At 43.2% G+C, this 26,052-nt stretch overlaps 1 protein-coding gene across 1 annotated transcript in view; it reads right to left on the bottom strand.

The window, feature by feature from the left end:
- Positions 1-17,265: 17,265 nt before the first annotated feature.
- The window catches only part of ACER3 (alkaline ceramidase 3), a gene marked incomplete at both ends in the record, with an annotated part of 49,671 nt that continues 40,884 nt past the window's right edge, over positions 17,266-26,052 (bottom strand). Inside the window, 5 exons of the mRNA XM_079538638.1 lie at positions 17,266-17,319; positions 17,535-17,580; positions 19,837-19,941; positions 23,377-23,478; positions 25,757-25,815. Of these exons, the coding sequence (XP_079394764.1) occupies positions 17,266-17,319; positions 17,535-17,580; positions 19,837-19,941; positions 23,377-23,478; positions 25,757-25,815 (366 nt within the window). The remainder of the gene's footprint in view (positions 17,320-17,534; positions 17,581-19,836; positions 19,942-23,376; positions 23,479-25,756; positions 25,816-26,052) is intronic.

Here is a 26,052-nt window from a genome sequence, read left to right as displayed (position 1 = left end):
ATGACACTCCAGTAATCATGTTAATACCTCGGTATTAATTAGTGATGAATGATAAACACATCGTTCATCCCAACAGCGCACATATCTGCTGCCCTGTTGCCTTCTGTAGTCTTCCGTAGTGGCAATAGAAGCAAAGAGACATTTTTATCTGTTTGATGCCAAATGGAATCATAGGATGGTTTGGGTTGGTTGTTGGGGTTCTAAGGTTTAGGTTAAGGGGTCATTGGGTTGGGGACAAGCTGGGGTCAAGGATATGGGGAGAGGGGCATTTATGGGAGTTTATCACTCCCAGTGGGGACAGGGGATACTGCAGTGGACAAAGGGAAGGGATGAAAAAGCAGCAGAAAAATAAAGAAATAAGAAACAAGTCAGCAACTGGAGCCTGATGTTATTCTAAATTATGTGCATATAATTGATACCAACATGCGGTGGCTCCTCATTGGGATGCATGAGGCTGTGGTGATGAGCGACATGAAGGGTGGGCAAGGGGGGAGGATGAAATACTGAGGCTTTAAGACCGGATCTTATAAATAAAGTTGGAATAAAGGAAAAAATGTGCCATAAATAAAGTAGAAATAAGGAAAAAAACAAAGTGTTGGCAAATTGTGATTCTTTCCTCATGCGTGTCCCCACTGCGGGAGCCTGGTGAGGGTGAGCAGAGCTTCTGCTCTGCATCTTTTTGAAGATGCCAGCCAAGGAACCCAACCGATGAACCCAACTGATGTATCATAGAATCATAGAATGGCCTGGGTTGAAAAGGAGCACAGTGATCATCTAGTTTCAACCCCCCTGCTACATGCAGGGTCACCAACCAACCATCAGACCAGGTTGTACCCAACCGATGAACCCAACGTTGTACCCAACCGTTGAATCCAACCCAGTTCCTCTGGCTGTGCTTGAACTGAACGGCATTTTTCTGACTTTTACAAAGTCGCTCGGCCCTGTTAAAGCCTCTGGAATACCAGTAATGTATTCTCTCCTTTTCCTCTCCACATGATTGCAGCATAATCTCCTCCTCACTTGATTTATTTAAGCGGGCCTTCAGATGCTCCAGTAATGGGAGTCATTTAGGTCCCTCTGCAGATATGTATTTATTTATTGCTGTTCATTTAAGCTGCAGAGCCAGTTGGCAGGAGAGAGGCAAGGCTGGGGTCACAAGGATGTTAAATTATTTGCTGTCAAAAATAGCTGGTAGAGGAAGTTAAATTCAGCAAGGTCGTTCAAGGTCATGGCCAATTGCTGGTGGGAGGAGAAGGGCATTAATTAGCTGCTTTATTTATGGGGGTCATTGTGACCAGTTGGTAACAAAGGGAAGTGACAGGAGCTCCTCCTGGTTTTGGCAGAAGCAACTCCTGAGTGAGAAGCCAAATTGCTGTCCTTGACCATGATGGGGGAGGTTTGGGCTATAATTCAGTGATGTGTCTCCCATGAAGATGTGCTCAGTAGAGTTCAAAGGGCAGGTGAGTATTTTGGTCACTCACACAGACAGCTCCTTGCCCAGGATTCTGTCACCTCTTTTGGTAGCCAGTCCAGCTGCTGTGTATCCTTTCTGTTAAATCTTGTGTTTTAGTGGAACTTCACCAACATCTTCGTCCAGAAGTTAGACCTTGAGATGCCTTTTCTCTTAGAATCATTAAATCATCAAAAAGAACTCTAAGAACAACTCTAACCATCAACCCATCCTCACCAAGTCCAATAACCACATCCCTCAGTGCCACATCTCCACAGTTCTGGAACACCTCCACAGATGGTGACTCCACCACCTCCCTGGGCAGCCTGCGCCAATGTGTTACCACTCTTTCGGAGAATAAATGTTTCCTAATATCCAATTTGAACCTCCCCTGGTGCAACTTGAGGCCATCACCTCTTCTCCTATCGCCGTTCTCTGGGAGCAGAAGCCAATTCCCACCTTGCTGCAACCTCCTTATGGGCAGTTTTAAACACAGCACTGGAGGTGTGGCCTCACCAATGCCAAGTACAGAGGGACGATCAGCTCCTGCTCCTGCTGGCTGTGCTATTGCTGATACAAGCTAGGATGCTATGGGACCTATTGGCCACCAGGGCAGACTGCTGGCTCATGCTCAGACACCTGTGAACCAACACCTCCAGATCCTTTTCCTCCACCCAGCTTTCAGCCACTCTGTTCCATGTCTGTAGCATTGCCTGATGTTGTTGTGGCCAAAGTGCAGGACCTGCACATTTGCTCTTGTTGAATTTCATCCCACTGGCCTCAGCCCAGTGATCTAGCCTAGTTTAAGAGCTCTGATAAAGATCAGAATTCTCTTCGCTTTCCATTTTCTCCCATCATATATAAACTAAGGTAGGAAAAGCAGCTACTAAAGTAGGTAGACGTGCCCAGGAGTGACTGGGGGCCAACCAGCCTTGTGGGTTGTTGCGTGGCCTTGCACAGGGAAGCATCTCTACCAAAATAGCCATGTTTTAATGACAAGCAATGCTTGTCGAGAAGAGTCCTTCCCATCCAAAGATCCCTATCAAAAAACATTTTGTCACCAAAAGCCCATTTTTTCTCCCCTATTCTTTCTGCATAAAATGAAAGCTGGATATCGTAACACACGGAAACCCTTGCTGAAAGCCACTCTGCTTCACTGCTGAGCACACTGGCTGTGGTTCCTGGATGTGGCAGAGTGGATGCATCTGGCTGGCAAACAGCTCATGCTAATTGATAGCTCTGCTGGGAAATCCATACCGTTAAGTTCTGCACTTAATTGTCTGTATCTGCGCTTCCTTCTCCACAGTCACAAATCAAGGAGCTTCGCAGCGGGCCGCCTGGTGTTCAGCAAGATAAAAGCCAGACAGCAAGAAGCTTGCTTGCAAAGGGATGGAAGCATGAAGTTGTGATTGATCTGAAAGAGTGGCAATGCACTGGCACAAGCATCTGGGACAATCTGCATGTGTGGGGATGAAATGAGGGCAAGTGCCCCAGCTGAACCCCAGCTCAATGGAACTCCCAGTCATAGAATCATGGAATCGTCGAATGGCCTGGGTTGAAAAGGACCACAATGCTCATCCAGTTCCAACCCCCTGCTATGTGCAGGATCACCAACCAGCAGCCCAGGCTGCCCAGAGCCACATCCAGCCTGGCCTTGAATGCCTGCAGGGATGGGACATCCACAACCTCCTTGGGCAACCTGTTCCAGTGCCTCATCACCCTCCATGTGAGGCTCACTGAGGAGGGATGCTTCTTTGCACCCGTGTCCCTGCTGTACACCACCTCGTATAAAAGAGAGATAACGACTCTGACCTCCAGGCTCCTCATGTTCCCAAAGAGATCCAAATTGTTTCCAAAACTCTTCTGGTGTATCAGAGTCAGGCTGGGGTCAGTCAGCAATGAAGCCAATGCCTTGGTACATCAAGCTCCCACCTTGCCAGGGCTCCTCATGGCACAAGCAGCAGGGCTGTGGCTCTGGGAAGCCGATGCCACCTCCTGGCCACAAACCTGCAGGACTTGGGTCACCTAGCTGCAATAAGACCTTAAAGCTCTCTGCAACTCCCTGAAAGGAAGCTGTAGTGAGGTGTGAGTTGATCTCCTCTTTCTGGTAAGAGCAATAAGATGAGAGGTAATGGACTCAAGTTGTGCCAGGGAAGGTTCAAGTTGGATATTAGGAAACATTTATTTTCAGAAAGAGTGGTGATGCATTGGCACAGGCTGCCCAGGGATGTGGTGGAGTCACCATCCATGGAGGTGTTCAAGAACCATGGAGATGTGGCACTGAGGGATGTGGTCAGTGGGCATGGTGGGATGGTTGGACTTGATGTTCTCGGTCATGTTTTCCAACCTTAATGATTCTATGACTTTAAGACACCAGGGCTCAGCTGCTTTGGATGCAGCCCTGCGTGAAGCAGACCAGCATTGCAGGAGCAGTTCAGGAGATGAATTTTATTTTTCTTTGGGGTTTTCCACCAGACAGTTTGGAAAACAACAGGTTGCCAGCCAGCCCACGTTCCTTGGAGCAGAGAAGAAGGAAAGGAGCAAACAGCACCACTGACTTCTCAGCTGCTTTTTATTTCTGGCAGATCAGGAGCAGCCTGCACAAATGCTGACTCCAAACAGTCCTGCCAAGAGCTCTTTAGGCAATTTTTTCTGCTGATTCTCCACCTTGGAGACATAAAAAAACCCACAAGGGTTGTGTGGTTTTTGTGTAGGCTTTTTTTGCCCTCTTCCACCATCCCTGCTTTCAGCTCTCATCAAACATCTGAGGATCACAGATGTCTGATTTCCAGTGCCCAAGAGCATCCATGAGGGATGATGGAGATAGAGCCACTGGGCTCAGCGATAGGATGAGAGGTAATGGACTCATGTTGCACCACGGCAGATTTAGATTGGATATTAGGCAAAATTTCTTCTCTAAAAGAGGTGTAATGCATTGGCACAGGCTGCCCAGGGAGGTGGTGGAGTCACTGTGCATGGAAGTATTCAAGGAGTGTGTGGATGTGGCACTGAGGGACACGATCAGCGGGCACGGTGAGGATGAGCTGATTAGACTTGGTGATCGTAGAGGTCTTTTCCAAGTGTTAATGATCCTATGATTCTGTGATACCACTTCTGGGTTGTCCTCCTTTTGAAGTGACCAGCTCTCGGAAAATGGAGTAGGAATGTGTGGGACACATAGAATACCCCTGAGCAAGTCCTTGCTCCTGTGTTTGTAGAGCAAAGACTCCTGCATGAAGTCAGGGCTGAAGATGACTCCGATGATTCTCTGCAAGACAAGACACTAAGTTGAGTAGTCACTGGCTCCAAAAGGACCAGTTTCCCCAGAGATTTATTTAGTTCAATACAATTCTGACTGAGCTACTTCCCACACCTGGGAGGACCTGCAAGTTGCCCATCACATCCATTGCAATTCAAGGAAAAAGGATTCAGAGGAGACAAGGACAACATATCATGGAATCATAGAATGTCCCAAGTTGGAAGGGACCCATAAAGATCACTGAGCCCAACTCCTGGCTGCCCATTGGACTACCCAAAAATCTGATCACAAATAATAACTTGCCACAGTGGCAATGTGTCCCCACAGTCTTTTCATCCTCCTGTAACAGAAGCCATATTTCCATCACAGTCACCCCATGAGGATCTTTAGAGATTTTCCCCACCATTTCCCAGGCAGATGTTTTCACGCTACCAGCTTTTCTCCTTTCATATGAGCCACTTCTGGGACACTTCAGAGAATTGTAAAATCATTGAAGTTGGAATGACTGCTAAGATCATCTAGTCCAACCATCAACCCATCCCCACCAAGGCCAGTAAACCATGCCTCTCAGTGCCACATCCACCAGTTTCTTGAGCACATCCATGGATGGTGACTCCACCACCTCCCTGGGCAGCCTGTTGCATTGCAATAACACTTTCTGAGAAGAAATTCTTCCTCATATTCAACCTGAACCTCCCCTGGTGCAACTGAAGGGCATTGCCTGTTGTCCTGTCAGCTCTTGTCCTGGAGGCTCTTAAGGTACGTCCCTTTACCATTGCCTATCAGCCTAACCTTCACTCTAAAGTCAGTGTTTAGCGACTCCAGTCCTCATGCTGAGTCCTGCACTTGGTGAGGAAGCCAGCTCCAAGCTCTCAGATTACACAGCTCGGAGAATCATGCTTGGGTCTTAATTAGAGAGGTCACCTCTACGTCCCAGCTTCATCAGCTTAGTTTCAATCAGTAGACAAGCATAAAACTATTAGTACAATCAAGATTTATTTGCTGCAGCACAGTCTGGCTGGAAAGATGGAACTGAGGGTGTGGGAAAAACAGCGATGGGATTCTTTGTGTAAAGCTCAGCAGTAGGGCACTGCTCAGCATCGTTGTCTAACCCCTGAACCCCTTGTGATTTCACCTGAGCCTTCACTTGGGCACAGCCCCTCAGATATCATAGAATCATAGAATCACAGAACCGTTTGGGTTGGAGAAGAACTTAAAGCCCACCCATTTCCCAACCCCCTGCCATGGGCTGGTTGCTCCTCACCAGCTCAGGCTGCCCAGGGCCCATCCAGCCTGACCTTGGGCAGCTGCACGGATGGGGCACCCACAGCTCTCTGGGCAGCAGTGCCACAGCCTCAGCATCCTCTGAGTAAAGAATTTCCTCCCAACATCTAACCTAAATCTCCTCTTAGTTTAAAACCTTTCCCCCTTGTCATCACTTATCTATCCTTGCAAAAGTTGGTCTTCCTCCATGCTCTTCTCTTGCAGTGTTTAGTGATTGGTTTCTGCCCATTCCTCCTTGCCTTTGAGGGAAAAATACTGCATAGTCACCAAAATGAGTGTCCAGTAGAAGATGTTCTCAAACACACTTTTTCTGAGAGATCTGTGACACAGCAGTTTCTTAGAGTTGCCTGTTTGGGAAATGGGCTCAACCAGCATTTTAAGAGCTTTAACCATTTTATCACACATCACATTCTGGGAAAGGCAGCCATTAGCCAACTAGGCTGCAGGTTCCCACCTGTGTCATGGAATCATAGGGTCGTTTGAGTTGGAAGAGACCCTTAAAGGCCATCTGGTCTATCTGTCCTGCTATGAACAGAGACATCCACGGCTTCATCAGGTGTTCAGAGCCCATCCAGCCTGACCCTAGGTGTCTGCAGGGATGGGGCACCACCAGCTCTCTGGGCAACCCGTGCCAGTGCCTCACTACCCTTAATACAAAGAACTTTTTCTTTATATCTGGCCTTCAGCAAACCTCTCTGTATTAGCTATAATTTCAAAAAAACCTTCACATTCTCTCAGCCCTTCAGATAGCTTTCCCACCTCCTCTTCACAACTTGACTGCATTAGTTGAGTAAATGAATAATGATGTGGCTTTTGAGCAGCCTGTGGTGCTGCCAGGAAGCTGTTGCCTCATTACATCTGTGCCACTTTCTCTCACACAGGGATGCACATCTTGGCTGCTGGAGGTGAGAATTTGAGTCTTTTTTGGGTTTCAGTCTCTTTAAAGGAGACAACATTGCTCTTTCTGCAGTCAGAGCAATGGGAGGGAAGTGGGAACCCTCTGATCCTACAAAAAAACACAACTGTTAACTGGGATTTTTAGGCAGAAAGATACCACCTGCTCCCAGATAACACTTCCTGTTCGCAGTGTGGAAGGAAGAGCACTCACTCCAACTCTCCCCCAGCTCTGCAATCCTACAGGCTCGTGCTGCAATTAAGCCTGATCTCATTAACGAAGCGCCGCCAGACCTGGCTAGGATTCGGAGAGGAGATGCAGGGAGAAGACAGGTGCTGCAAGAAGTGGCAGGGCTGATTCACAGCTTGGCTCTCTTCCTCTGAATCAGCATGAAAAGAATTAATATCCCAGGCTGGCAACAGGGACAGCAGCCAGCAAGCTAATTATACGGTCCTCCTTTAATCCGTGTTCCTCCTCATTTTTTAATAACTCAAGTGATCTCATTGATTTGCCAGTTGAGAAGGAAGGGCTGTATTAATTAGCCAACTAGTGCATTGTGCAAAGCATTAGGTGAGGGAAAGCGAAGACAAAGTGATCAGTTTTGCTATAAAATCTCAGGAAAAAGAAAAAAAAAGGAAAAATAATAGAGACAAAACAGACCCAGCAGTGCTCATGTAGCACAGAAATGACAGTGTTCCGTTCTGGGCACCTCACAAAAAGACACTGAAGTGATGGCCTCACGCTGCACCATGGGAGGTTCAGGTTGGGTATTAGGAAACATTTCTTCTCAGAAAGAGTGTCAGTGCAGTGGTACAGCTAAACAGGGAGGTGGTAAAGTCAGCATCCCTGGAGGTGTTCAAGAACCGTGGAGATGTGGCACTGGGGGACGTGGTCACTGGGCACAGTGGGATGGGTTGGGGTTGGACTTTGGGATCTTAGAGGTCTTTTCCAACCACAATGATTCTATGATTCTCTGGAAATCCAATTGCCATATATGAGGCTAGGAAATCATTCTACCCAAGGGTGTAAATCCATCCCAAATCATCCTGATTGCTTCCTTGTGGTGTTTTATTAGATCTAATGCTGTACGCAGCCAATGAAATGCCTTTCCCCCACTGTCTTTGCCAGAAAGAGGGCATGGATGCCAAAAAAAAGAGAAAGCAAAAAAGGGTTTTGGAAGTGAGGAGTTTCTGTTTCAACTCTAAAGGCTGGAGGAAAGAAATTCAGTCCAGTGATGGTGATACTTCAGGAAATAAACAATAGAAAGTCTCTCCTAGTGCTCAGCTTCTTACAGAGAGAAAAGGAATTCATGGTTTGTTTTTGCCTGATGCAATTGTGCTAATACACAGGAGGTGGCAGCATCCCTCTGAAGTGCAGCGAAAGGCTCTGATCACCTGGTGGCAAACAGAGCCCAGCTTTTATCTGGAGGGTGAGAAATAACTCAATTATGATGAAACAGCCCAATCAGGGATGCAGAGCACCAGCCCTCCCTCCAGACACCCAAAATGAAGAGATGCTGCTTTGGCTGTACTGAAGGATCAATGTCCATACAAATACACATTCCTACGGATGTTCATTCATACATTCATACACACATACCATCTTTTCTGAGAGCAAAGCATAAGACTTAGAACCACTATCACACCTCTGATGAATAACACTGGAGACTCCTCCTGCTCTCCCTAATTTGCTGACTCCTGACTACACGCTAACTGCAACTGAAGCAACCCCTGACCGTATCAGATTGTATATAAACACGTATGTAAAATACAGCTTGGCTGTCAGTGAGTGTTTTCCCACTTCTACTCCATCTTGAACATGAACACTACCATCCCATGGTCTACAAAAAGGAAATTCTACCCCATCCTGAACTTGAACACTATGGTACCATGGTCCATGATCTACAAAAATAGGTTTCTACTCCATCCTGAACTTGAACAACTGCAGTACTGTGGTTCATGGTCCACAAAAAGGGACATTTACTCTATTCTGAACTTCAGCACTACGGTACCATGATCAATGGTCCATGCAAAGGGGCTTCTACTCCATGCTGCACATGAACACTGCAGTACCATAGTCCACCATCCCCCCAAAGGGTTTTTTTTTTCTCCATCCTGAGCATGAACATCACAGTACTGTGGTCCACAGTCCATGCAAAAGGGCTTCTATCCTGTCTCGAACACAAACACCGAATGATGTCAGCTTATGGACAAACCCACTGAAGAGCCACGACTGCATGGGAGGTGTGGACGTGAGCACATCAGCTGCAAAGCAAATTGATAAATTGTCAAATTCTGAAACAGAGAGAGAGATCTTCAGCAGCAACACGTTAATCAGCCCTGCCACTTCAATTAATGCCAGCAGCAAGAAAGCCCAGCTGGAGTTTGTTTGCTTTTCAAATAAGCAGCATAAAAATATCCCTTCTGTGGCAGTGAGGCTTTGACATTGTGGCTTGCAGGTTCACTGCTGGTTTTAATCTCCTAACAAGCACTTAGTCTTGTTTTCATTCCAGCCAAAGTGAGATATTAAAAACAAGATTAAAGATTTGAACTAATAGGAAAAAAAGTAGAAAATGAAAAGAAATAATAAAAATCCCTTGGAACACTGCAGGTGAACAAAATCCTGCTAAGCACTTCTGAGTACCTGGACAGGTTTGCCCCACTGCAGCATGGATTTAGCTGTCCTGTTCATTGCTTCTTGCAGCTTAGAAGAATTTGGACTTGTCCCCAGGCTTTTACACAGGGCTGAAGTGTTTTAACAAATTCACTCTGTTCTGCTGCTTGGTGATGACTCAACACGCCAGCTATAAGGAAGAAGCACTGCTCAGGTGAAATATCCCCATAAATCACTGCAGCTCTGATGCTCAGCCAGCCTATAAATATCGGTGTTTGGACATCAGTTTACATCAGCTGAACAACTCAATTAATTCAGTTTGTGGGTTTCTCAAGCTGTTCCTTGTTAGTGTTCACCTATGTGATCTCTGAGATGAGAAAGCACCAAGTCGGAGCCCTCGATGGCTCAAGTGCTGCTGGGTGCTGTGCTGCAGTTGCTCAGTCCCCAGGAGCTACTCCTCAGTGCCACTAATTACTACTAACTTCATTAAATCAGTGTGCGCTAATTATAGAGTCAGCCTCTGAGTGAAGCAAATTAATTGGGTTGGACGTCTTCCAGTGGTGACTTGGACTGCAATGGCATCCTGGCTTGTATCTTCTCCCAGGTGACAAGTGATGAGACGTAATGGCTTTAAGTTGTGCCAGGGGAGGTTCAGGTTGGATATGAGGAAACGTTTCTTCTTGGAAGCAGTGGTAACATTGGCACAGGCTGCCCAGAGAGGTGGTGGAATCACCGTCCCTGGAGGTGCTTCAGAACCATGGAGGTGTGGCACTGAGGGACACGGTCAGTGGGCATGGTGGGATGGGTTGGGCTTGGTGATCTTTTCCAACCTTTATGAGCCTATGATTTCTGGGCAGCTAGGACTGAATCCAGACACTGACAGACTTGTCCTTTTCCTGCCTTTGTTGATCCCCTCTTCCATGATAGCAGAGTTGTCTTTCTGTCCTGTCTTTGCGAGGACCATCCGAGACCTGCAGGACCCTCATCTGGCTTTCAACCTGCCACTTCAGGCAGCCTACGTTAGTTCTATCTTAACTACTGGAAAATGGGCTTTTTGAGGAGGCAGAGCTGGTGCAGGTGGCCCTGAAGAAGGCCTCTGAGGACACACAGCTTTCCTGCGCAGTGCCTAAATCACCGTTCTCAAGACTTCAAGTCTTATTTTCCATGAGTCTGGGGTCTACACGTGTGGTCCTTCTGGGCAAGAGCCAATCCAAGACCACTGGGGCTTCTCAAGGTACATTCACAACCAAAAGGAGTCCCACACTGACCCTACAGGAGATGAGTCTTAGCAACATGCTTGCGTCCTTTCCCAGCACTGGCACAGATGCTGATGGAGCAAAACTACAGAGAACTGAGAATCCTCTTTTCTTAGCAGGTCCCATAATGTAGCATGCAACCACGCAGCTAATTTTCCTCTTGCATTTAAAGAACCAGAAGGATGAGGTTGAGATACACAGCTATCCAGGTACCAAACAGCAGCAAGATGAACTGGCCAACCCAGTGCAATACAAAAGCCAAGAAACACCTGGGAAAAGGGATACTTAAAACAAAGTTCTTTAATAATTTGAACTAAGACACAAATTAGTGCCTGACCACAACATGAATAACAAACAAAATGCATTAAATATCTCAAAGCTATGGTGCTCGCAAAACAAGATAGGCTGATACACAGAAGCCTAACGTTAGTTACCAGCAGGTCTGGTACAAAGAATCAGTTCAGTATTATCAAAATTGTCAATAAACACTGCTCAAAGCAGCTGTTTTACAAGTCAACTGCCATTCGTCCGTCACAGTGTGTTTATATATCTGTAACAATATGCTGAATTTCAGAAAAAAAAACCCAAAATATTACATTAGAACCAATAGCGTCAGTGTTAAAAAGTTTGGTCACGTAACACGTGGTGTTTTTCACACCCAATACAGGTGGACAGATGTTATTTGCTAAGACAGTAAACGAGGCATCATCAGTGCATTCAGCTCAGTTTAATAGTCAACATCACACAGATAATGTCAGTTTGGGAGATTAACAGAAGAATCCATCCCTGTTCTGTCTAAGGAGTGACCACTGTTCATGCTGCTTAAAGCTCTCTTCCAAAATCCAGGGAGCAACAGTATGTTCCTCTGCAGTGACTGACCAAGGCTCTAATTTAGGAAACATTTTGGTATAGGGGTTGCTATGGGCATGTGGGAAAACCCATCTTTATTCAATACTGGCATTTGAGGAACAGGCGTATGTTGTTCCATGGAAAGAAGAGTGAGTCTGAGATTGTTCTTCCAGCTATTCCTGTGTTCTGGTGATGAAGGACCAAAAAAATAAAAATAAACAAACAAAATCAAGGAAGACCCTTTATCTTTGCATTTGTAAAATCTCAGTCATCTGCCCTCAGCATCAGGCAGATGCATATACTCGAGTGAAACGTTTTACAGGCACTGGTTTAGGGCCTTGCATTAACTGGATTCTCATCTTGTTGAGACTGGATACTTCAACAAGTACAAATAGAGATCCTAAGTGAGAGATTCAGGCAACAATCCTGCCTCCAAAATCATATCAACAGATCCAGGAGCTCCAGAAACAAAATGGGACTCTGCATAAAGTGCTTGCTTGACTGCTGTGCCTTCTCACTGCCCATCACTGCACTACACATGCTACAATAAACAGCAGTTATGGGGCTAAAGTCCTCATCCATCTTTACAAACATGAGAGGATCCAAGGATCCAACAGCATCAGGGATGTGGGGTAGCCAGGCACGAGTTTCAGCTGAGAGGCAGCTGCATACTGGGTAACTGTATTTCTACAGAACAGCCACGAGAAGTGCCCTGACTTATGCACTAGAAGGATTTTTAACATAAACCAAAGCCCATTTCTACCTAACAAGGACCTTCTGTGGACCTCAAGGAAAAAGACAGCTTCAGCTCTCAGAAAAGACTTGCAACAGGTCAGGCGCTTGGCTGCAGTAGGCAGCTGTGGGTGAGACATGGGAAAGACCAACCTCCAAACAATCTTAACAGCTGTACAGTAAATCCTCTGTAGTTTTATCGTGGACTCTCAAGGAAAGCTGGCAGAAGATGTTCCTGGTACGCAAAAAGCGTTTTCACTTGTGTATGAAACAATCCATGTCAGCTTCCATCCTCAGAGAGCAACAGCTGGATAATTCATAATGAACCACACGTAACACATTACATCACCTCTATGGCAGAGCCAGCAAGAGAAGTGTATAAACATCAAAACCCTCGAGATTGCTATACAAAAATCCAAAGTGCTGTTATAAAGAAGGCGGCTGATGTAATACCGTGGGATTCTGTGCTTAATCTTTCATTATTCTCTTTCCATGTCAAATTTCTTAATCTCCTTCTGCCTCTTGCTTCTCATGGGTAATAAAGACTTTATTATGAAAAGAGATAAACAATGAAGGCTCACAGTCAATCAGGAGCTTGCATTTAAAGCCTCTCACTGCCTCCTTATAAAGCGCAGATGGGGAGAGCATGTTTCTGTAAAGCAAAGCAACTGTTTTACCCAAAAATGTCCATTACAACCATGGGGGCCCATCAAAATGAATGCGTTCTTGGATCCACAGGTCTACTGAAGAAAACAGCAGTGCTGCTTTGTTACAGCTCCTCTTCCACCACCAAATATCACAGTGATTTATTTCACCACCTGCTATCAGATGCCAAAAAAATAAATATCCACAGGGAGAAACTGGTTTCAGAAGTGGTATTAATGAAATTCTTGAATGCAAAAACTAAACAATGCGGTGGTGAGTCTGGGAAACACGAGTGATACATGAGTGATACTTGGAGGATTTTGTGTTCTTATGAGTTTCAGGTGGATGAGTTAGCAGAAAAATTCATTCTGTTAGAAATCAAGTGCTGGAAGCAAATGTACTCAGCCAAAAGAATTAACTGCACTTCAAATCATACGGTCCCCTTCAGGCAAACAAAGCAGGGCCAAGGATGAACACAGCATCAGTGTTAGAAAAGAATTAAAACTAATTACAGGACAATATCTCCTACCACATCTCTGCCACGGTCACATCAAATTAATTGTATGCCGTATCTAAACATTAAATGTCACTTAATACACTGCCAAAAAAAGGTTCAGTTCACCTGTCTCAGTTATTAAGTCCTCCTACTCACATCTCTATCTAAATCAAACTCCTGTGTTCAGAGGATCAGCAGACGGGGCATGACCAGAAAGTCTGACAGACACCAAACGAATGTGGACATTTATGTAGAGAGAACAGTCAGCCACAGACACATATGGTGCCACTGCAAAGCTTGGGGGCTGCAGACTGCTCTGACACCTGCATTTTCAGGCAGGCATCATTAAGGGCACAGGCACTGTGTAATACATGACAGAGGTAGATCGGCAAGTGACAGACTGCATATTCCAACCTTGACTCTGGGGTAGTCCTCTAAACACTTGCTGGTAGCACACCTTCCTTGTGCTGAAAGGAAAAGCATTAGAAAGGAGTCTGGAGATGACTAATACTGCGAGTCAGCTTCAAACACTGCCTTCAAAACACAGACAAGATCCCTCTCGATGGTGCGTTTCTGTTTATCATGTCTCATCTTCAGTTGACAATGCGAGTCTTAAGGATCCAGAAAATCTTGATTCCTGGCGTGGTATGGTGTTGTTTTGTACTGAGAGAGTCATTCTGACATTTTTCTACTGCTTTCCAAGGAAAAATTCTTCATCTACAGTCTGCATAACCACTCGCTCCTGATCTGTGCCAAGCTGATGGGCTCAAGGTGACACATTTCCTGGTTCTTCATAGATGTTAAAGAATAAAAGGGTTCTTCATTATTTTTATGTCTGTCTAACACATACTGTAGGATTCATATTAAAGGACACCTGCTATTTCTGTAATTCCCTCCAAAGTAGCTGCTGTCTGAATCCTACTCAAAAAGCAGGATCAAAGATGACCCACCTTGTAAGATGTACTGCAACAAAAGTTTGGGGTATGCTGCTCTAGGGACTGCAGAAAAATCAGCACATCATACAAGCAATATAAATAGAAATCAGTTTTAACAGACATCTACCAAATTACAGGAGTAAAGATGTATGTCTTTCCAGGCACTAGAAAACATTAGAATTTTAGCAATAAAGTTAAGACTGGCTTCCCATTTTCATTACCACTTACAGGATCAGTAAGGCAGTCAACCCAAAGCAACTATAAGGTTAGATTATTTATGCTTAGAATATATATATATATATATATATATATATATATATATATATATATATATATATATATAAAAATTACATTCATCAGGGTCCAGCACAACCTGAAAGGTCACCAGGAGGGTCGCTCACGTTTATTTGGAATGAAGGAAGAACACAATCTGCCTAAGTTTTTAAGACAAAAAACACTGCTGATAAATGATATGAATAAAAAAGATAACAGCAGCTTAAAATTAATGTAAGAGCTAATATCTTTTTAATCTTGACAAATTAATTCAACAGGGTCTGAATGGAAACACATCTTTGTTGCAAGTGTGTGGGAGAATGTACAAATTCCTTTAAAATACACCATTCTAGAGATGCTTTATCAGGATGAAAGTGGCTTTTTCGTATACTGTGGCTCCTGTAATTACAGGCAAATAAAGCAGAGCCCCTAAATCCTCCAGAAACAAAAATAAGACCACTAAAATAAAGGTTCTGTTCTTTTTCTTAAAAATAAAACCCTACCTAGCAAACGTCACTAAGGACTGTTGATATGCAGTCCCTGCACTGCTCCTGTTACAGGACTCTTTTCCCAAACAGATGGAAGCGTGCAGATGTATTCAATAAGAAAAGAAGATACAGTGTGCAGAAGCATGCTTGAGAGAACCAGGAGGGGAACAGGCAGGCACTTATGTTCAAGCTACACTTTTCGTACGGTTCTCAAATCTCGCTACAAGAAAATAGGACTTCTGGGTAATCACAGACATCTGGTCCAAATCAGCACCTTCCCCCCTCTGTGCTAGCAGTTCCAACCTCTTTCAGTTTCAGAGACCCCTCCTTTCCCAGCACAGATGTCAACCTCATCTCTATAGAACTAGAGGCTACTGACAACAGATTTGTTTAAAAAATGTTGTTCAGAAGTCTTGTTAACCGATTGCAGGTCAAAATGCACTGCTCTTAGCACATGCATAAACCTCGCTGGAGTCACTGAAGGTTAAGCATTGTTTTCTAGTCCTGAGTTTGGATCCCAAGAGTCCAGGCTTAGTCACCATAACCAAAAGCCATGATTTTGTTTAGAGCTTTGCATCAGCAGGGCTGCCACAAATGGACGCAGAAGATATACATAAGTCTGATTTTTTCAACCAGAGAGACAGCTTTATAGTCACATTACCGTGCCTCACTGCTGTGGGCATGTATTAAATCAATGCAGAGCAGGACTTGCCATCAGTCTGAGCACTTCCCTTTTCCCTTGGTGGCAAGAAGGATAAATTCCTCAAAGCATCAACAATTGCATAGCATGGCAGCTTGATGGCCTAGAGACAAACTACATTAGCCATCCCAAGCTCTGGACAGACAAAACAAGAGCCTCCAATATGAGGTATATTTTGAAAAACTGTGTTCAATTATTATTATTTTTTTTTTTTTTTTAATTTTTAATGCTTACTAATTTTGATCATCTGGGTAGGAAAAAAAACACAGAAATCAGAGGGTTTGTCCCCAGTTAAGAGCCAAAGGTTGGTGTTAAAAAGGTATTCAACTTTCCACAGAGAAACCACATGATGGAAACATTAAGAGCAAGCAATCAAAATGCTGCATGTTTTGGGGTATCCTCAACATAAATCTTGTTCTTTACTCTTTTGTCAATATTTCTGAAACAGATGCTTCTGAAAGTCACAACAGTATTTAAGACTCATAAAATAACAGAAAGGCACGAATTCAAAGCTGAACAAGCACACACATACACAGTGTTTGTCAATCTGTGCTAAGGCTGGCATAATGGGAAAGTATGAAGAGAAAAAGAAGGCATGTAAATAATAAAAGATTTTTAACATGTTTCTTGTGGTTATAAATCACCTGATGGATCACCAGTCAAACAAATTAGGAATTTTGTTTCCACACAAACAGCTTCTATATATCACACATGCCTTCTCTTGGTCACACCCTGGAACATCTTGTATGATGTACCTCAGTTGGGCTAAAGCAAAAGTGAAAACTTGGTACAAAATTAACCAAATGGCACCTGTATCCCAACCTTTTTGCTTAAAATATCAATTGCAAAGGAGGCTGTAGAGAAGCAAGAGTAGAATAAAGCCCTAAATCAATCATTCATACTTCATTAATTGTATGAAAGTGCAAGATTAAAGTAGTTCAGGTTAAGCATTCAGTCCACTACAGTCCACACAGATGCTTAGCTTGGCCATCAGTGACCTGTTTTTATCATTCAGTTACTAATATTAGCTTACACCACAGAAAGAACAACAACTGAATGAAAAACTTAAGCAACCCACTTCAAAAATGGTTAGTTTTCTGTGACCAGCACGAAATATTAGCTCAGTATCATCAGCTATACGACATATACATAAAAATATTGTGTCTTAATCTTTGTTTTAACCACTTAGAATAAAGCTGTACTAAGCATTATTCTCCTATTGTGCCAACTCTTTGCTCTGTTCTGGCGGGCAGGCCAAGTAACACAGAGAAGTCCTTTTGTAGCAATGGGACTTGAACTGATCCACGATTTTGACAATCCAGCCATAGTAAGTGTTGAATCACTTTATTCAGCCAGGCTAAGTGGATGCACATGACGGCCTAGGTCTCAGTCAAAGCTTCTTGGGTGGCTCCACAAGAAGAACAGGCCATATTCCAAGAAGAAACTGTTAAAAGAAAATATGAAGAGGAGAAAGATTTCTTGGAATAACTCTTGGAACAGAAAGCAAGCACTGTTGACAACATCTCAATTGCACTTACTGGAATGCAAGTAGAAAGCAAAGGCAGTACCATAACAACAGACACAACAAGCAAGCCCCACTGCACGTTCAGGCCCAAGATACACGAATGCTCCAGTGGACACAAAATATTGGTTGCTTACCTTCACCTTTGGCCTGTGTTTCAGGAAAAGTGTCCTTGTGTATAAACTGAGAAAGAGAAGGAAAGCACACTTTAATATGTAAGACAGCGTACAAAATAATAATCAAGTACTAATGCTTGTTTTGTTTTCCAACTGGAAAATAATTGATACTGTGATTGTAGAACTAAACGTTATGACTACATTTACACAAAATAGGAAACAGCCCACATGATAAATCCCACTGCAATTAGCAAACAGATCTACACAATCAACTATGCGGGCAGGGACAAGTCCTCTCTGCTCAGGAAAAGATCTCAGGAAACACATGAGGAAAAGGATTCGGGGGTGTTGGTTGATGAAAGACTCAACATAAGCTGGCAACATGTGCTTGCAGCCTAGAAAGCCAACCATATCCTAGGTTGCATTAGGAGAAGTGTGACCAGCAGGTTGAGGGAGGTGATTCTGCCCCTCTGCTCTGCTCTCGTGAGACCCCAGCTGGACTACTGTGTCCACTTCTGGAGACCCCAACACAAGAAGGACATGGAGCTGTTGGAGCGCATCCAGAGAAGGGCAATGAAGATAATCAGAAGGCTGGAGAACCTCCCCTGCGGGGACAGACTGAGAGAGCTGGGGCTCTTCAGCCTGGAGAGGAGAAGGCTCTGAGGAGATCTTATAGCAGCTTTCCAGTGACTGAAGGGGGCCAACAGGAAAGCTGTGGAGGTCTTCAAAAGGGCAGGTAGTGATGGCACAAGACAAAATGGCTTTAAACTGAAAGAGGGTAGATTTAGACTAGGTATCAGGATGAAATCCTTTACTGTGAGAGTGATGAGACACTGGAACAGGTTGTTCAGAAAGGTTGTGAATGCTGGAGGCTTCAAGACCAGGCTGGATGGGGCTGTGAGCAACCTGGTCTAGAGGGAGGTTTCCCTGCCTATAGCTGCAGGGGATCTTAAGGGTCCCTTCCAACCCAAATCATTCTATGACTCCATGAAGAACTGGATAGAGCCTGTCATTTTGGAAGGGTGAAATTACTTCACCGTATCACAGAACGTAGCAGATATCAATAAAAATAATAGTAAAAAAGCATAGCTTGATTCCTTACTTTTGTTCTGACCCATTCTTTCCCCTTAGCAGATCTTTTCCTGTCTGTGACCCCACTCCTTATGCAACCATCAGCTCAGGTAGTCTAGGTGGTGCCTCAGAGAAAACCCTAAGGAAACTACTGCAGGGAAAGCTGTGGTTCATTAGATTAGGGTACATTCCTCAATGGCCAGAGAATGCAGAAATAAATTGTTTTCTCTGTGCAGCATACTGGAAAAGCCTTGCTTATAGTATTCAAAGCATCTCCATCAACTTGTTTTCCATAAGGAATTTTCTTCAAAAGATCATCTCAAGCTCTTCAGGACAGCAGACAACTTTTCAGCCAAAATGGAGCAACTGTTTTCCACATACTATGCTGTATTTCATATACACATACACACATATATGCACACATATTTATATATTTTACAGTTATATACAAAAAAAAAAAAAAAAACCTAATACAACTATCAGATCAGCTACTGAAATTGTACTTATTTTCCTTGAATTCTCTTTTTACTGGCTATTTTAGCATCTGACAAAAAAATGGAGAACTACGTCAGGAATAGCAAAACTGATATGTGATCATGTTTTCTCACTATACAGGATGTACCTGTTAGGCATTGAACAAACTACATAAAATCTGCACTCTGTCGACTTTCATCCCTGCTTCCAGTAGATGGGGGTATAGAGCAACAACAGGGAAAATCCGCTGGCTGCAGACCTGCTAATTAAGGCGCTTATACATTTAAGTCTCCTTCTAAAACTAACATCCCACACTTCTGCAAGCACTTCAGCCATCACCCTTCTGCTCTGTAGCTTAATGCCTGATAGTCCCCAGGAGTGACAGCACCTATCAAATAATTACTTACACTTGTAAAATTAAACACATTGAAGCCCTTGAGGATTCTTGCACAAGAGCAGAAAGATATTAATAGCTTATATTTGGAAATTAATTAAAACTTCAAAAGTATTCAACAGTAAACTGTACAGAGTTCTCATTTCTAAACTGCATTTTCTTGTAGAATCATGACTATCTAAAAAATTGATGATTATTTTTGGAGAACACACACTACCAGAATTTACAGACAAGTCACTCAGAGGAAAGGACTTCCACTGCCTCCAGTTCATTAAGAGGTCATTTTCCTGCTCTTCTGCTGACACAGCATGCTGAAGTAAATCTGAACCTGGGGAAACTCCCAAGGCTGCTTCCCGATCATCCAGGTTAGAAAACATTTCCTACCTGAGCAAGATATGAAGATAAGAGCCCAGGCCTGTGAGAATGTGCCACCACGCATGAAACTGTGTCACAGCTCCCAAAACAGGAGGCATCTTCTCTCGTAGTGCTCTGTAAGAAAGAAAACACTGTTTTTTTGTTTTTGTTGGGTTCCTCCCCTTCCCCAACAGAACAATCTCAGATTTGAATCATCTGTTACCTGTGGGCTTCAATTTCAGAGTGTGTATTCATGGCATCCCACTGTCTCAAACGAGTTCTATCATTCTCCAGTCCCAAACCTTGCAAACTACTGTTGAGGATTAGGCCTGAGAGAAGAGGGGGTCCACCTGACCTCACTGCTTCATTCCAGCTTTGTGGAGGCTTACCTTACCTTTCTCTGTTTTACACTTAGAACACGGAGAAACATAGTGTTTAGTGAGGAAGCAATGAAAACAGAGGTTCTGAAATGCTTTCCCAACACATTTTGTATTTTCAGCAGTCACAGGGTGTTAGCTACTTGGGAAGAGTCTCAATGATAGGGACAGTGGAAGAAAAAAAGGAAGGAATTAAGTCACTGTGGTTTCTCCTGCTCGCCAGATTTCTGCAGTTAACTCCTGTTTTGGTGGCTGGTGGAGCAAATGTGAACATCTACCTGCCTTCTTGGCTGACTTGTACTTCATGTTCAGTCAAAACAAAAAGAGAAAATAGCAAAGACTGCAGGAGTAAGGGAGAAAAGTCTGCAACTTCTGTTACTCTTATTTACTGCACTACGTTACAGTGTTCAGGCTTCTCCACTAAATGCTAGTCCCTGAGCTACCCATTAGGTTTCCAACTCAGTCAAAAAGGTAAACACAGCTTTGATTCAGTCAGACCATTAATGACTACTGGAATACGAAAACAGTCACTCCAGCCTTTTAGAATCACAGAATATCCTGAGTTGGAAGGGACCCATAAGGACCACAGAGTCCAACTTCTGCCTCCATACAGCACCACTCAAAAATGTGACCATTTTGATAGTAGGAAAAGTCAAAGCACAAAATCAGAATCTCATGTTTTGTTGTTGTTGTTGTTTTAGTTAGCTCCAGACTAAATGACGTAAGGAGAAACAAAAAAATCAAAACAATTTTGAACATTAGAGCCCAAAAGAGCAGGTGGGTGGATGATTCACAAGTCAGATCTTTTAGAGAACAAAAAAAAGTTATAGGGAACAAGAAATTGAGCATATTTTTTCACAGAATATGCTGAATTGGAAGGGACCCACAAGGATCACTAAATCCAACCCCTGGCCCCACACAGGACCACCCCAAACCCAAAGTCTGTCAGCAGTGTCCAAATATTCCCTGATCTCTGGCAGCTTGAGGCTGAGCCCATTGCCTTGGGAACATGATGACTGCCCTGCCCTGCCCTCCAATTTGTTGAGATCTCTTTGCAAAAGCTCTCAGCCCTCAAGGGAATCAACAGACCCTTCCAGTTTAGTGTCAACTGCTGACTTATTTAGTATACTTTCAAGTCCTGAATTCAGGTCGTTGATAAAGTCATTAAAAAGAACTGGCCCTAAAATGGAGCCCTGATGACCAGCCACCAGTCTGATGTAACCCCATTTACTACAACCCTTTAAGCCTGACCCACCAGCCAACTGTTCACACATCACATGATGTTTTTGCCTAGTTGCATCCTGGACATTCTGTCCATAAGGATATTGTGAGAAACAGTATCAAAAGCTTTGCTAAAATCCAAGATTAGATCAACTGGCTTCCCTTGGTCAGCTAGGTGGGTAGCCCTGTTATCAAAGGAGATGTTAGGTTCATTAAACAGGACTTCACTCTCATGAGCCCACGTTGGCTGAGACCAATGATTTCATTGCCTTACAGGTGCTTTTCAGTAATTCTCAAAATAACCTCTTCCATAATTTTACCAAGCACCCAAATGAGGCTGACAGGCCTGTAAATGTAATAATCTTTCTTGACCTTCTTCACAACTGGGACCAGACTTCTGCCCTGCCTGAATGACTTCAAAATGTTCAAATCATAATTGCACTTAGAGAAATTCAAAGGGTCTGACGACATCTGATTATTAAAGCCAGTAAACAAACTTATTTTTTCTTTCCAGCACCATAACCAAACAAGTATGACAGGAAATACGCTAGCATTTTTTTCCCCTTACAAAATCGGGGTGGAAAAAAAGAGCTTCAGCAGCTGGTGGAATCACTGAGTCTAAGGGCAAGCTCCAAAGCCCCACAGACACCCAGGAACTCAGCAGCTTGGTGAATTGGGTGCTACAATCTCACCAGCAATTTGATGCAGCTGCAAAAATCAACCTTGGATGCCAGCATGTGCAAACTGACTGTATACCTACCCACTTGTGCTGGAAAATAAACTTTCTATGCAAGTTTATCAAGTATTTTTAGAGGGGCTTTTTTTGCCTTTTCTTTTTTTTTTCCTCCCCAAATTTAATGAAAATCCTGGTGGAGTTACATATCAATTGGCTCAAAATACTGCAAGACTTACAGAGCCAAAAGGGACAGATGGAAAACATAAGATTCCTTACAGCATGTTATGATCTGAGCCTAACAAAGCAACCTAATAGGATAATTCTGTACACCACAGACTCAAGTACATAACAGTGTATTTTATGTACACTGAGAGTCAGCCTCTCTGTGTTATGTACAGAGTCAAGATGGGATTTTCTTGTTGCTGGCATCAACCTGTCCAATTCTTCCAGCTTGTGGTGGAACATAACCATCACAGTGAAGTGAAAGACAAGTGCTGCTAGGAAGCTGTCCAGCTCCAAGGGATGACGCACTCAGAAACCAATGTGTTGGTCTGGTGTTCCTTCATGCAACATGTACAGCATCTGCCATACAACAAGATGGTGGACCCCTACATGGGGTATGTGGAAGCCAGTTTTTTTGTTGTTTTTTTCTTTTACCCCATTTGGCCATAGACTGAACAGAGATGAAGTCTTTCTGGCCTCTTCTGCAGTGCTAAACTGTAAGACTTCAGGCTAATAATGACAGCTAGGCACAGTGCAACAGCTCACAGAGTTACTGCTCTTTGAGACACTCAAATTGCTGCTATTTATTGGTGACAGATATATTGCAGCAGACACCTCTTTAACTTGCAGAACTGCTGTTTTTGATATCTTCCTAGGAAACTATAAGATCAGAAACAAAAAAAAAAAAAGCAGGATAAAAATCTCATTCAGATGAAATCAAGTATGATGAGCAGACTTTAGTAAGGCACAGACCCTCAAAATTAATTCAGTGACATTACTTTCCCTCAATTTAAATTGAAGTTAAAGAGAAATACCTATTATTAAAAAAAAAAAAAAAAAAAAAAAAAAAGGAATCTATTCATGAATAAGAAAACTTTAATGAATAAGAACTTTTAAAAAGAACACTTTAAAAGAACTGTTCAGTGCTGAATCTGGTCATAAGCAAACTGGATAAAAGCCTTGTGAATGCTTTGTAGGCAGCTTATCAAACCTACCATGAGATGGACTTGAATATACACAGCAAAGAAACAGCTAAAAGATTACAAGCTAGTGAGACAAAGTGAAAGTGCTCACCTCAATTTCTCGCAAAAAATGTTGTCCACATTCCAGAGGAAGAATCCCATCAGAAATACAGTTAAAGATGTATAGCCTAGACCTCTAAGCCATGGGTATACCCTAAAGAGAGAAAGAGAAATAATAGAGCTTAGTTCAATATGCTTTAAAGGCAGCCTGTAGCGTACATAAACACTATAACATACATATAAAGTGCTTCATTTAAGAAGATATCAACTTCAAATTTCATCTATTCAAGTATTCACAAAAATATTTGAGTTGGAAGGGACACTTTTGAGCTAAAAGGACATCCACCTCCCTGCAACAAACAGGAGCAACTACAGTTCCATCAGGTGCTCAGAGGTCCATTCAGTCTGACCTGGAATGTCTCCTCTAGGGACAGGGCATCCAACGCCTCTCTGGCAACCTGTGCCACTGCTTCACTACCCTTATCATAAAAAAAAATAAAAATAATAAAAAAAAGAATTTTCTTATACCCAATCTAAATCTCTCCTGTTTCAGTTTAAAACCATTTATCTTTGTTTGTCCCTGTTCACAATCCCTTCGATCATTTTTGTGGCTTTCCTCTGGACGTGCTCCAATAAGTCCATATATTGCTCTGCTTCTGCTGAAACAGCATTCTCTGGGACTGGCCTTCTAGAGACATTGCCTCTACACTAATTGTCCCCTAAGTGTTTGTTGTGTTATGGATGAGCAGTGCATGGGTAAACTGAAGTTATACAAAACGTAAGTGTGAAGTTACTACATATTAAAGAAATAAAACAGTAAAGCAGAAACAGCAATCTAATCATAGAATCATAGAATCACCAAGGTTGGAAAAGACCTAAAAGCTCATCCAGTCCAACCGTTCACCTATACCCAATAGCTCTCACTAAACCATGTCCCTCAACACGACATCCAGTCTTTCCTTGAACACCCCCAGGCTCGGTGACTCCACCACCTCCCTGTGCATCCATTCCAGTGCCTGACCACCCTTTCTGACAAGTAATACTTCCTCATGTCCAGCCTGAATCTCCCCTGCCATAGCTTGAAGCCATTCCCTCTGCTCCTATCACTGATGACACGAGAGAAGAGGCCGACCCCCAGCTCACTGCAGCCTCCCTTCAGGAAGTTATAGAGAGCAATGAGGTCCCCCGTGAGCCTCCTCTTCTCCAGGCTGAACATTCCCAGCTCCTTCAGCCTCTCCTCATCAGCCCTGTGCTCCAGACCCCTCACCAGCTTTGTTGCCCTCCTTTGAACACATTCCAGGGCCTCAATATCTTTCTTGCAGTGAGGGGCCCAAAACTGGACACAGTACTCGAGGTGCGGCCTCGCTAGTGCTGAATATAGGGGAGAACAGGCCTGAACAACTGCTAGAATTACAAAAAGAAAGACAGAAATGCATTTTAGCAACGCAGAGAGGAAGTAAACCTGAAAGTATACTCAGGGCTGGCTTCTCGCAAAGAGAAAGGGCACTGTAAGGACAGCAAAGCTTCTTTCCCTTTTTCAACTTTCTAACCACAGTTTGCATCAGTATAGCTGAAAAGGGAAGTCAGTCTTTGTAGTGTTGCAATGAAGTGATCTAGTCAATTAAGAAAATATATTCCAAAACTTCTAAAACCGAAGAGAAAAAGTAGGCAGAACTTCAGAGATTAACTTTGCAGGTGGAAAACATTGGATGAAATCCTAGAAGGATGGTGGCATTATTGGTAGTGCCATAATTGCAATGTTTCAGAAATAACGAGCATGCACAAGGGTAGAATTCGCAGAACTGAAAAGTCAGCAGACCCAAGAGCTTATCTACACAGGGAGAGATTTAATCTAAATGATTAGAGCTGTGCTGAATCCTTGTACAAGAATAAAATTAGATCGATTCGAACTTGATTCCCCTTGGATGAGAATAGAGGCAGTATCACTTAAGATCTCTATGCTATGATTAAAATTTCCATGTTTATGGGTTTGAAAAGTATCTTTAAACTGTTGTTGTTTCTATAGCTGCAAGCAACACACAATCCATCTTAAGTGTCTTTTGCTTAACAGAAGTCTGCAAACATTTATGCTTGGTTTGTGGAAATTTCTTGGGGAAAGTCAAACCAAATTAACTGAAATTGCAATTGAAAGGTGATTCAGCATATTCACTTTAAATTCACAGCTTTTGTTATGTTTTTCCTCATGTTCCTGAACAGTTACATACGGAACTAAAAACAAAGTTTTGATGATAACTTGTTGGCTTCAAGAAAATGCAAGGAAGTGGGGCATTCTCTTTCAACCAGAGCACTGTGCACCTTGTTAAAGATATTCTGCCACCACTCGTTTCCCATGTTACGACCACCAGAAAAGATACACATGCTAAGATGTACCTTATAATGTTGAGTTACTAGTAGTATGTAATAACACTTACCATAATACTATATAAACAGATCGCAGAACTATAATAGAAACTAGTGTTCCATACATGATCTGTAAATAAAAGCAGAGATAAAGATCAGCAGTGGCATTCAAGAGACTTTATAAAAGACTAAATGAATAAAACTGTTTGCATCTTGACTGTTATTTCTTAGATTGAAGAAAATAGAATCCCTGCTAAATTTCTCTTTGGGTCAACCCAAAGAGAATGCCTATAGAATAGACAAATAGAAACAAAGTTATAATCACACTGTGTGTGCAATTATGGGAAAAGTCAGTTGTGGAAAGCTG

The sequence above is a fragment of the Tetrao urogallus genome (genome assembly GCF_951394365.1).
Source record: "Tetrao urogallus genome assembly, chromosome: 1".
In the NCBI taxonomy this organism is placed as follows: domain Eukaryota; kingdom Metazoa; phylum Chordata; class Aves; order Galliformes; family Phasianidae; genus Tetrao; species Tetrao urogallus.
The sequence above is the reverse complement of the archived record's forward strand: the minus strand, read 5'-3'. Positions and strand labels throughout refer to the sequence as shown.